General features: G+C 35.5%; 1 protein-coding gene across 1 annotated transcript in view; it reads right to left on the reverse strand.

Annotated features, from left to right (window-relative positions):
• The window catches only part of LOC107556262 (polycomb protein SCMH1-like), a 33430-nt gene that overhangs the window by 9528 nt on the left and 10293 nt on the right, over positions 1 to 13609 (reverse strand). The window contains exons 5-9 of the mRNA XM_016239332.1: positions 6060 to 6358; positions 5474 to 5585; positions 5151 to 5354; positions 2092 to 2268; positions 1433 to 1558 (exon numbers count right to left, since the gene is read on the reverse strand). Coding sequence (XP_016094818.1) covers positions 1433 to 1558; positions 2092 to 2268; positions 5151 to 5354; positions 5474 to 5585; positions 6060 to 6358 — 918 coding nt within the window. The remainder of the gene's footprint in view (positions 1 to 1432; positions 1559 to 2091; positions 2269 to 5150; positions 5355 to 5473; positions 5586 to 6059; positions 6359 to 13609) is intronic.

Genomic DNA, 13609 nt, shown 5'->3' on the forward strand with positions numbered 1-13609 from the left:
GAAATAATGCAAAGCTGATTTTCAGCAGCCATTACTCCAATCTTCAGTGTCACAAGATCCTTCAGAAATCATACTAATGTGCTGATTTGATGTTCAAGTAACATTTCTTATTATCATCAGTGTTGAAAACAGTATTTATGTGGAAACCATGATACATTTTTCAGGATTTTTTGATGAATAGAAAGTTCAAAAGAACAACTTTTATTAGAAATAGAAATCTTTTGTAACAATGTAAAAGTCTTACCACTGTCTCTTTTGATCACTTTAATACATAGTTTTGACAAATATAAATTGCACCTAAATTTCCTTCGCATTATTGAATGGATGATTATTGTTTAAACAGCATCCCAGGATGCACCTAATGAAGTTGTGGCTCCTTATCACTGCTTTCAAAAAGCTAAAATATAAGCTATTTGAACATTTTTGGTCACTACATAAATCCTATACTCCCATCTGTGCTATTTCATAGTTCTGCTTACTTTAAATTGTATAAAATAGCAATAATAAAGAAAAGCTAGTTGTGTGTATAAACAAAGGTTTATAGAAGTTTTTAGTTACATGCTAGAGACTACAAGTATACACACCTACAGTATTTAACGAACACATAAACCCCCACTAAAATAAATGCAGGAGGATTCCTGTGTTCAGAATGAATATAAATCTGATGGAACTAGTAACAAGCTATTTGAACATTTTTGGTCACTACATAAATCCTATACTCCCATCTGTGCTATTTCATAGTTCTGCTTACTTTAAATTGCATAAAATAGCAATAATAAAGAAAAGCTAGTTGTGTGTATAAACAAAGGTTTATAGAAGTTTTTAGTTACACGCTAGAGACTACAAGTATACACACCTACAGTATTTAACGAACACATAAACCCCCACTAAAATAAATGCAGGATTCCTGTGTTCAGAATGAATATAAATCTGATGGAACTAGTAACATGTCTCAGAGTTTATAATGGTCTTCCAATAGACATGTGCAAACACGACAGATCAGTTTTATAATGCTGCTAAGAATACTTTTTTTTTCTTTTTTTAATGAGCTTGATCTACAAGACATTTAATGAGAGCTGACCACACAGCACTTATGTCTGTTAAATTATAACCGCAGCAGAAAAATAACCCAAATTGGCAGGTCATTCACACCCTAATAAAAATCAGACACTTAATTAGTTACAATGTAGACGACTTAATTAGGAGGCTGTGAGCATTATTAAGAGTTTTATTATGTGCACTTAATGAGAGAATGAAGAGAGGCGTCCAACTCAACCTAAAGAAAACCCTGTCCTCCATTCACTTTCAGTTCAACCCATCAGAACTGGCTTGGATATATGCCGCATTTATTGTGGCATAAACACTCAATCGATATCATTCACTCTCAGACACTAACAAGCAAAAACACTCGGAACAGCTGAACAGGTCGTACCGTCTAAGGGCAAAGCTTCTGTTCTCTGTAGTTTCGGTGACAGGGCAGCGGTGTAGGTAGTGGAATCTCTGTTGAAACGTCTCGTACCTCGTGCTACAGACAAAGCCTCTGACGTCTCCTCTTTCACTGCAACAGAAGAAAAGAGCAGATATAGATCACTTCTGGAAGACCATAGGATTTACTTCTGAAATCACACAAGTTTGGGCTGTGTGATTGTGTATAAAAAAATATATAAATATATCATACTGCAATTATTTGAACAACATTTCAATTCAAACAACAACAAACATTCATCTTAAACTGCTGGTCATACGTCAAGACCTACAGAACACAGCTGAATTCACAGTATCTGGACTTTAAAGCGGACTTGGATCTTTTTTTGGTCCACTTTAGTTCACTTTTTGTTCATACTACTACTTTTAATGAATTAATTAAATTTTGCTCTAACGTAAACATTATTCATATTTAAAACTGTTTAGTTTTAGTAATTTTAGCACTTCAGCTGATTGAAACTTATTTCATTTAGTTGCATTTCTAATTTGTTACCTTTTTTACATTTAATTTAATTTTAGATTTGTTTCAATTACTGCACATTTCTAATAGTTTTAGTTTCAGATAGCAATAGCAATAGCAACACCGACACAAACATGCACACATACCTGATTTGCTCCTTTCGTACGGCGTGTGTGTGTTAGTAGTTAGTGGACTGAACGGCTGGCTGCTGAACAGGTTATCACAATGCAGGTGGTGACACAGAGTTTCTAGAAAGCGCAGAACGAATGATGCACTGGAGGCAGTGGGGAGCTTGACGTAGTGTATTCCTCCTTCAGAGCGAACTGCATGAAAGTAGAATTTGTGCAAAATTAAAAACACTTAAATTAATGTATTACTCTTAAACATCACCTGGACTAGACCCAAAAAAAAAAACCTAGGGGGTGGGGGGTTGATCTGGCAAAATGGGTGCCGATTAACGGGCCATGGCATCACAGCAGATTGCCCCCACAGTCCTAGCGTGGGCCCCACCCCCTGCACACACACACAAATATAGACAGGCATACACATACGCACACTTCCCATGGGGACACCCCAATCAAATGCTCAGAACCAGGTTACACACAGATGTCATCCCTAATTACTCGCAGTCTGATAACATCAGCTGTGCACACACACACGCTTCTCTTTAAACATATGCACACCCTTTTCTCTTTTCAGGTCAACCACACACCCATGCTCTCACTTCTCCCTTTATTGTTAAGCACACACATGTTGACAGCCTTAAAATAACATACAACTACACTAATTCAAATGGAGCTCATGTCTTACAGCAATGTGCCATTCAGCTCTCAAAATGCTTTCGATTATGGATCATTCTTCCTTTTAACTCCCTGACATTTTGAAAAATGAACTACGTTTCATATTTGTTAAAACATGCATCACATGTCATGGCCTCAATCAACCTTCGAGTAGATTTTGGTAATATAATGCGTGATGGGGATTTTTTTTTATATTGTGAGTGATAGTAATGGCATTTTTCAGTTTTCGGAGAATCCAAAAATAACAAGTTAACTAGCAATAAATTAACTTTTATTTTATTTCTAAACAGCCCTGAAATGGGCAGCGCAAAAACTGAGTTGTCTAGGGATCCTCTTCAAGATGGAGTTTCAGCTGGCCATTGTACCCTACAGGAGGCATGTGCTTTTCAAAAAATGAAATATAATATTTATTCTGAATAAAATAACTTTTTTTTTTTAAATAAGATACACACACACATATATACATTTATTATATATATAAAATGTATAATTTATTATATATTAATTATTAATTTACTTGTACTATTTTACCATAAGTATGTAATAAATTGACATTAAAATAATATATTAACATTATTAATAACATTAGTGATGTCAATCAATAAATTTTTTACTAATTAATCGCACATTTTTAATGAAATTCATCGTCCTTAAAATAACATACAACTACACTAATTCAAATGGAGCTCATGTCTTACAGCAATGTGCCATTCAGCTCTCAAAATGCTTTCGATTATGGATCATTCTTCCTTTTAACTCCCTGACATTTTGAAAAATGAACTACGTTTCATATTTGTTAGAACATGCATCACATGTCATGGCCTCAATCAACCTTCGAGTAGATTTTGGTAATATAATGCGTGATGGGGATTTTTTTTTATATTGTGAGTGATAGTAATGGCATTTTTCAGTTTTCGGAGAATCCAAAAATAACAAGTTAACTAGCAATAAATTAACTTTTATTTTATTTCTAAACAGCCCTGAAATGGGCAGCGCAAAAACTGAGTTGTCTAGGGATCCTCTTCAAGATGGAGTTTCAGCTGGCCATTGTACCCTACAGGAGGCATGTGCTTTTCAAAAAATGAAATATAATATTTATTCTGAATAAAATAACTTTTTTTATAAAAGATACACACACACACACACACATATATACATTTATTATATATATAAAATGTATAATTTATTATATATTAATTATTAATTTACTTGTACTATTTTACCATATGTAATAAATTGACATTAAAATAATATATTAACATTATTAATAACATTAGTGATGTCAATCAATAAATTTTTTACTAATTAATCGCACATTTTTAATGAAATTCATCGTGATTAATCCCACCTAACATTAAAGTTTTTAAATATACTTTTATATTGCAATAATTTCACATTTAGTCTTTAAATTAATGTAGAAACAACATCAAGACAGTATATTTTTTATGTTTGTTTAATGGCATCTTTATGACTGAAGGCGAATATCACTGATACCAATACTACTGATGCCGCTATGAAATAGATTTTTTTTTTTAATAAATGTCATAATTGTCCCATTATAATAAATGTCATATGAACATGACACGGATCTGACACGCATCGTATTTTCTCATAACTCTACCTTTTCTAACCCACTTCAGGTCTTAAAGTCTCTACTAATGAGCTGATGAGCTGAATCGGGTGTGTTAGATGAGGGAGAAGGTGCTGGGCTGCTCCAGGACAGTTTTGAAAACCACTGGATTTCAGAGACATGTTCTTAAATGTGACTAACAAATACTTGCATGCATGCACAGATTTAAGGCAGCTTTAATTGCCTTTTTGGTAACTTCATGACTTAACATGCTCGTAGTTTCTTTTGCCCTTTAATATGAAATGATACACAGCCCGCACAGTTGTGTGTATGTACAATTGAAGAGCACATGCTGCGAGCACAATATAACGGCTGACAGGACAGGAAAATTTATTTTTACTAACATATGGCCTGATAATATCTAATCTGACCACAGTTCACTATTGTTCTTCTGAAGCTCCCTCGTCACCAGTACCTTTTCCGTGCTCGATTGACTAGCGCCTGGCGCTGAGGCTAAGCTGGAGTTTGCATCTGAAAAGTCTCCCTGATGTGGTCGTAAAGACATTCTGCATCTATATAAATGCAATTCTTGTCAAGAAAAAAAATTAATAAATAAAACAAATAAAACAAGAGCCAGAGGCAGCAGTTGTGATTGGGGTGGCCAACCCTAGCTCCGATCCTGCGTTAAATATTTTTAAGCACTGATATGATATGATATATGATAAACATTTGTCATTTAAAAGCATTCTTCCTTCCTGGCAGAAATGTTCTCCTAATCAAAGAATCACTCTTAAATTAAACCCAGATCACACTCTTAAAGCAGATCCAAACTGACCTCTGATGATTTCCCCGCCGTCAGACTGAGAGTGCAGGAAGCTGAACAGAGCTTTGGGGTGAAACGCACAGTCCACGCAGGCTTGGACCGCATGCTGGAGAACCGTGTTCACGGGACCCGGCCCGAAATGATCAGGCAGTTGCAACAACAGTTTACGGTCCAGGTGCGGCCCTGGGTCTCCATGTTTGTTCACATACACACAAACTAGAAGAGGAGAGGGTGGATAGTCAGATGAAGCGTACAACAGTGCAAAACTATCAGAATACTAAGGAGTACATGGTCCATGTATAGTAGAAAATAAAGGCAGGAAGATAAAAGCCTACCTGTAGACACAACTCCTGAGTCTCTTGTTGTCTGCAGACTAGACAGTCTCCCGTCTGACACCGAGGACGACAACGTGGGGCTTGAAAGTGAATGAGGAACCTTTTGTTTCCTCTGTAAAAGGCGGTAGACAGAGTGAGAGCTAAAACAACAATACTTACTCTCACTAAACAACCCCATTTTGTTTGCCCACCTTCTGACTCTCAAAATAATGGCAAAAAACTACAGATGCCTTATCTTCATTACGACAGACCCTTGTCTGAAACTAAGTGAATCCAGCATGTTTAATGTACCTTTCATGGGGAAGAATTATAGTAGAAGTGTTCATGTTTAACATGGATAATTGCTCATGACATACGACCCACCCTATATCAAACAAAAGCTGTATAATGATCAGTTACTGGGGCCATTTAATACCATTAAAATCCCATTATGTTGGCTACCAATGACATCAGATTCAATCAAAAAAAAATAAAAGAAACGGCAAAATATCTTCAGAAAACAGAAAATCATACAGCTTTGAAACAACATGAGCAAACCAATTAAACCTATTAACTGACCTATTAAACCACAAAAAAGCAGTTATACCTTGCTGCCGGGTTTGGGTCCTCGCTTTTTATATGGTTTGGGTGTGAGTGGTGAGCTCATAGGACTCTTGGCTGCATTGGACTGCGTTTGGCCATTCGGTGACGTGCCGGCTGCTGCTGCTGCTGCCTCGGCTGCTGCTTTTAGCATGGCGATGGTCTGGCTCTTGGGTCTCCTACCTCGTACCCCCTTGCGCACTGGCAGAGGGGGTAGGGGGTGCGGCAGGTGATACGGGGACTGCATGGGGCGCCAAAACTGACTGGACTGGCCCAGTGCCGGAATAACAGTCTTTGGGAAAATGACTGAAGTTGGGGGAGGGAAAAAAATGAAAAAGGTTATTTTAAGTATCATAATATTATATGATGATTACAAAAACATGAAAACCCAAATAATACTAAGCTAATTAATATATATTAAGCTGATTTACCTGTTAAAATTATTTATATAAATCAATTAACATGATTACAAACAAAACTTCCATGGTATTACTGCATTTCTTTAGACATGTTTTATGGTAGTTCCATGAAAGTGCTTTTGAGTATAATGTAAATATAATGGTATATGAATTTCCTAATCATACTGTACCATGATATATATATATATATATATATATATATATATATATAAACACACAAGTATAAAAGATACCATCACTGCACCATAGGCCCACCATTCTTTTTTGTAAGAGAAAGGATTTTGATCACGGGTCTGGTTTCGTACTATTAAATCAACCGGTAATTCATCACTAGTAGCATTCAACTTGTTACTACATTGTATTAGAACCTACAAGATGATTATATACCATTGTTTTATTGAGCCCTATTGCCATATGTGCAATATCCGCAAGTTAAATAAAATTATTTATATTGACATTCAACATTAAATGATTAAATCTTACTGCATTAATTTCACCCATCTGGGTCTCATATTACAAATAATAAACAAAAAAAACATTTCGAAATTTTATTTTTTTTTTTAATAAAAATGGGAAAACGTGTGACTTGTATACAACAAAAAGTCAAATTGATTCTCATGCAGACTGGATTGAGTGGATCAAACAAAGTCGAGCCACAAACTTTGATCCTTTCCTTTTGAATTTGACCACTTAAAGGCTCATCATACACTGCTGAATTCTCTTCCTCAGAGGCCATTTTAGATTTTGCATATTAGAAGGGTCACATTACAGCCCTGAAAGCGGCTGTTTAGAAACGGGCAGCGCTAAAACTGAGTTGTCTAGGGATCCTCTTCAAGACGGAGTTTCAGCTGGCCATTGTGCCCTACAGGAGGCATGTGCTTTTCAGCACCCTATTGTTTTGCAGGCCTCCCCCCAACGGCTCTCCGGTCAAAGGCCTCTTTTATGAGGCCAACAGGTAATCCTCATTAGGAAGAAAGACTAACCCCCTTCTCCACCTAGATGAGTGCATTATCAAGCTGCGAGACGAGATTTGACAGGTATGTAAGTGCTATGAAAGGAATTCACAGCTAGAACTGCATCTCCACAGTTTATTTCTAAATCAATTTTATCCTGCACAGAGCGACAGACAATTTTCTATGAATATTACTAAGCAGGCAAGTTAATGTATTATTCATTTTGTTGCTGGTTTAAAATGCAGTGCCTACTTCATAGTCTCATTTTAAAAGAGCACCGTATGGTTATCATTTGAAGCGCCCTACGTCATTAAAAGCACATTATATTTTCTTTAAAAGCATTTTCTGGTAATACATGAATGTTAAAAGAACACAAGTGTAATATACTAAATAATATAATAAAAAGAAAATTTGTTCTCTTCAATTTGATTTGCCAAGCATATGTACAAGAAAAAGCTCTGCAAAAAAGAAAGGAAAAAAGACAATAGACAGTGCTCTCCTTAAACTCATAATATTAAATATCTGCAGTTCAGCATCAACAAATCCATCAATGAAGGTGTAAAATAGCACAAATCGATGCGTTTTGCATTTCAAACAACACTGAAGTGAAATCTCCAACACATACACACCTTCTTCAGGCCAATGGCACCAAATTCTCCTATTATTGCCTCTGTATGGGCCATCTCTAAGATCAGATAAACTTCTCATATTACAGGGCGTCTGACGGGCGGTCAGCAAAAGTCGCCTTTGCTAAGTACATCTGGGAGCTTTCACAGAGTCGTGCAGCTGCTCTCCTGGGCCTCGAGAGGGGAATAGGAAAAGAAATTAAGCCCGAGACGCATACGTTTAATGAGGACAAGAGAAAAAGCGTGTGAGGAATGGACAAGTGTTTTCTTTCATTTGAAAGAGGGCGATTCTCATTCAAATTTTTTTTTAATATAAGAGGGCACGTGAGGAATCAAGCTTATTAAGCTCACATATGCATAATAGGCATGCAAAACAGAAGCAAAGATTTTCAGAAGCTCTGTCACGGACAATGTACAAGCAAACTTTATCCACCCTAATTGGTCTGTGTGTAAAGGTGAAGCGTATTTCAAACCAGTTTCTCACTGGCTGAATGGCAAACCAGTGACCCCTAGGTTGACTCCCAGTGCACAGACACACACCCTTCAGCTCAGTGCAGGACCTGGGGGCCTCTGGTCATGGGAGAGGTTGCGACCGATGTGGAACGAAGGTGTCTGGGCAAAACCAGTCTAATTACTCCATCTCTTCCACAATATTTACATTTCGCCCCACACCAGACCCGAACGCCAGGGCAATCTGTCTACAGCTTCAACTCAGCAGGAACTAGAACCACATGTTGTGGGGGAGTAACACCGAAAAAGAGTGTGTGTCTGTGTCCATGCATATGCGTGTGTGTGGTAAAAGGGGATATAGGGTTCCCTGAGCCCCAGGCAATTTAATGAAACAATGTAATCTGTTAAAGAACCGAAGTCAAAACAGCTACAGTGGTTCAACAAACGCTTTCAAATATTTTTGTGGTTTCTGTACAAAAATAATCATCTGAGCTTTTACTTTTACTAGTCAGCAGGATTTTTCTATTCAGCTGGAAATTAGTTAAAGCTTATCGATTACTGAATTACTCTACCTGATGCATATTTATTTTCTTGCTAAAACAAACTTCAGATGTGAATTCAGCATGGCATAAAACATTTTTGAAGAATTTGACAAATCTTTTAGTAAAATTAATACATCACTTTATGACTGACAATGGTAAACATTTGATCATATATAAAAATCTAATTTACCTGATTCTTAAGGACTCTTTTTGTGGCAAGCCAAATTAACATTTAATATTATATATTTTTGTGTTACTAGTATCATATTTTTGATTACTAATACGCAACATTCAGGAGCTGGTTTTCAACTTCTCCCACTCGTGCATACTCTCTCTCTCTCGTTAATTCATTCAAATAAATATAATCTTACAGCGCTACTTTATTTCATTTCGGAATTCAGTTGTGTCTAAAGTGAATGTAAAAAAGCGGGCCCAAAAAATCTGATATGGTCAAAAGATTGGATCTCTGCATTAGGACTTGCAACGTATACGCAGCCTAATAGGTATACTGTTGCTGGTATAGAGAAAAGTAACTATTCCTTCATTACTGTAACACATTTCCTTTTCCCCTGTTGAACTCAATGGTGATCTGTGGTTCAGATATTAACCATTCACTTCTGACTAGTATGAATTCCAATTGCTGCTGGTATCAATTCAGAAAGATTTAACTGAACCACGTATTAGTCATTCTGACTAGTCACTGCATACCAAAGACACACACACAAACAACCTTGCAAGTAGTGTGTTCTAGCATGCAACGAATAAATATGAATGACTATTAAACAGATATTAAACAATTGCTACTGGAATAAGTACTAGAATCCAATGAACAATTACTAGTGAAATTGAAAAAGAAAAAAAAAACACTAGTCACAATTGCTTTACTTGTAATTAAAAAAAACAACTAGTAACAAAGATTATTATTGATTTTGATCAATAATATAAAAGATAAAAGAATACATATTAAAATGGCTTGCCACAGTCTTTCAGCTCAATGAATGCTTTTCACAAATAGAGAAATAAAAGTGGAGTGTTAGTCCACTACATCAAGAAGAAATGAAAGCAACAGGAATGAAAACCTTTACAAAATTACACTCAAATTAAACTCATGTGACCTAAATGCACAAGGCACAAAAACAAAGCAACAGACATCAGAGACAAAAGCCTCGGAAATATACCAGAGGAACTCACCAAAACGCCAACTTTCAACTATATCCGCGTTGTGCACCAACGAATCCGGTGTAAATCTCTCTCTTGGTGGAGAATGTCTGTTTTAAAGCAATAGAACAACCGGAGCTAGCACTCACTTTCGCGTCCGGTTTGAACAGCAGCGGTAGCGGTAGCAGAAGCGCATGACAAAGCCCGTGCCGGTGGAGCCCTGATCGTCCAATATATTTCATTAATATGGAGGCGGGGACGAGGAGAGGAAGAGGCGGGGGAGGAGGAGGAGGAAGAGGAGGGAGATTGGGGGTCGTATTCATATTATCAGCCAGATTGACAGTCCTTAACTATAAGGCGCTGAATATAAAAATGTGATTAATACTGAATTACAATAAAATATTTTAACTACAGAAGAACTTATTGGTATCGTATTAAATAAAAAATAAAATGTATCTTTAAGATGTATTTTTTTAGTCTACATGTTGATGTAACATTTACAAATAATAATAATTATGATATAACTAACTTATAAATTAATAAATTATTAGTATTATCATTAAGATTTAGATTTAGTCAACATTTTAATGCATCATTCATAAATAATACTAACAATAAAATTATTTATGAATAATAACAACATTTATTATTATTAAGAATAAATAATTAAGTATTATTTATTAATCCTACAATCCTAAAATGTAGACTTAATCTTGAAAATCTAAATATTAAAAAATAAATAAGTAATAAATTACTATTATTAATATATATATATATATATATATATAAACAACATACAGAACTAACAGTCACCACTGATAAGCTACTACTAAATATATTGTAGAAACTTTATTTTCTGTAAAGTTGCTTTGCAATGAATGTAAAAAAGCGGGCCCAAAAAATCTGATATGGTCAAAAGATTGGATCTCTGCATTAGGACTTGCAACGTATACGCAGCCTAATAGGTATACTGTTGCTGGTATAGAGAAAAGCAACTATTCCTTCATTACTGTAACACATTTCCTTTTCCCCTGTTGAACTCAATGGTGATCTGTGGTTCAGATATTAACCATTCACTTCTGACTAGTATGAATTCCAATTGCTGCTGGTATCAATTCAGAAAGATTTAACTGAACCACGTATTAGTCATTCTGACTAGTCACTGCATACCAAAGACACACACACAAACAACCTTGCAAGTAGTGTGTTCTAGCATGCAACGAATAAATATGAATGACTATTAAACAGATATTAAACAATTGCTACTGGAATAAGTACTAGAATCCAATGAACAATTACTAGTGAAATTGAAAAAGAAAAAAAAAACACTAGTCACAATTGCTTTACTTGTAATTAAAAAAAACAACTAGTAACAAAGATTATTATTGATTTTGATCAATAATATAAAAGATAAAAGAATACATATTAAAATGGCTTGCCACAGTCTTTCAGCTCAATGAATGCTTTTCACAAATAGAGAAATAAAAGTGGAGTGTTAGTCCACTACATCAAGAAGAAATGAAAGCAACAGGAATGAAAACCTTTACAAAATTACACTCAAATTAAACTCATGTGACCTAAATGCACAAGGCACAAAAACAAAGCAACAGACATCAGAGACAAAAGCCTCGGAAATATACCAGAGGAACTCACCAAAACGCCAACTTTCAACTATATCCGCGTTGTGCACCAACGAATCCGGTGTAAATCTCTCTCTTGGTGGAGAATGTCTGTTTTAAAGCAATAGAACAACCGGAGCTAGCACTCACTTTCGCGTCCGGTTTGAACAGCAGCGGTAGCGGTAGCGGTAGCAGAAGCGCATGACAAAGCCCGTGCCGGTGGAGCCCTGATCGTCCAATATATTTCATTAATATGGAGGCGGGGACGAGGAGAGGAAGAGGCGGGGGAGGAGGAGGAGGAAGAGGAGGGAGATTGGGGGTCGTATTCATATTATCAGCCAGATTGACAGTCCTTAACTATAAGGCGCTGAATATAAAAATGTGATTAATACTGAATTACAATAAAATATTTTAACTACAGAAGAACTTATTGGTATCGTATTAAATAAAAAATAAAATGTATCTTTAAGATGTATTTTTTTAGTCTACATGTTGATGTAACATTTACAAATAATAATAATTATGATATAACTAACTTATAAATTAATAAATTATTAGTATTATCATTAAGATTTAGATTTAGTCAACATTTTAATGCATCATTCATAAATAATACTAACAATAAAATTATTTATGAATAATAACAACATTTATTATTATTAAGAATAAATAATTAAGTATTATTTATTAATCCTACAATCCTAAAATGTAGACTTAATCTTGAAAATCTAAATATTAAAAAATAAATAAGTAATAAATTACTATTATTAATATATATATATATATATATATATAAACAACATACAGAACTAACAGTCACCACTGATAAGCTACTACTAAATATATTGTAGAAACATAATTTTCTGTAAAGTTGCTTTGCAACGATTTGTATCGTGAAAATCAATATACAAATAAACATTAATTGAATTGAAAAATTTTTTGAATATTAACCATGCATACATGTATAAAAAACAAAACATTTGAAAACATCGAACAACACTGCACAATTTAAAAAATATATTATTTAGATAAATCTGCAAAAAAAAATCATATTTTACATTCACCCATTCAACACCCCATAATCAGGTCGCCGTGATTTTGCCAAGTAAGACATGTTCCTGGATCAACATAACTGTCCAAAAATATAGACTTAACCCAATCCCTACCCCTAAACCTAACCCTACCCATAATTTATTCCTAAAATCAGATAGCTGATTAACAAGGGTGTAGAAGCACCTAACCCTGATTGTAAGCCTAAAACAGATATTTCCTGAAAAGTTATCCCTCAATTCTGATTGGCTGATAGGAATGTTGTTCCAGGATCAACAAGGATGTTGTTCCAGGAACATGTTGTACCTGGCGAAATCACGCTCACCCCATAATCATCAGTCTCCTGCCATTTCAAAGCTTCTCCCAGGCTTTTAGGGCTGAAGGGGGTAAAAGGCTAATGGCGATCTGATTCAGAGTGCCCGGTTTGAAGCAAGAGAGGCATGAATGATGCTCCTGCTGGAGGTATTTGTGTGCTTTCTCACACACCCGGCGGATATAGTCTTGTACCCACACCTCAGTCTGGTACCAGTTGTAATCCCAAACCTCATTCAGAATTCCCTGCTAAAGCCAAACAAACCTCAAGTCTTTGATATTTCCCAAGAAATTATGCAAATGTACACTCTAAAAAATGCTGGGTAAAATAGGGACAAACCCAGCAATTGGGTTGTTTTGACCCAGCGGTTGGGTTACTACCCAGAAGGTTGGGTTAAACATTTAACCCAACCGCTGGGTCAAAACAA

The sequence above is a fragment of the Sinocyclocheilus grahami genome, unplaced genomic scaffold (assembly GCF_001515645.1).
Source record: "Sinocyclocheilus grahami isolate Dianchi unplaced genomic scaffold, SAMN03320097.WGS_v1.1 scaffold20.1, whole genome shotgun sequence".
Lineage (NCBI taxonomy): Eukaryota > Metazoa > Chordata > Actinopteri > Cypriniformes > Cyprinidae > Sinocyclocheilus > Sinocyclocheilus grahami.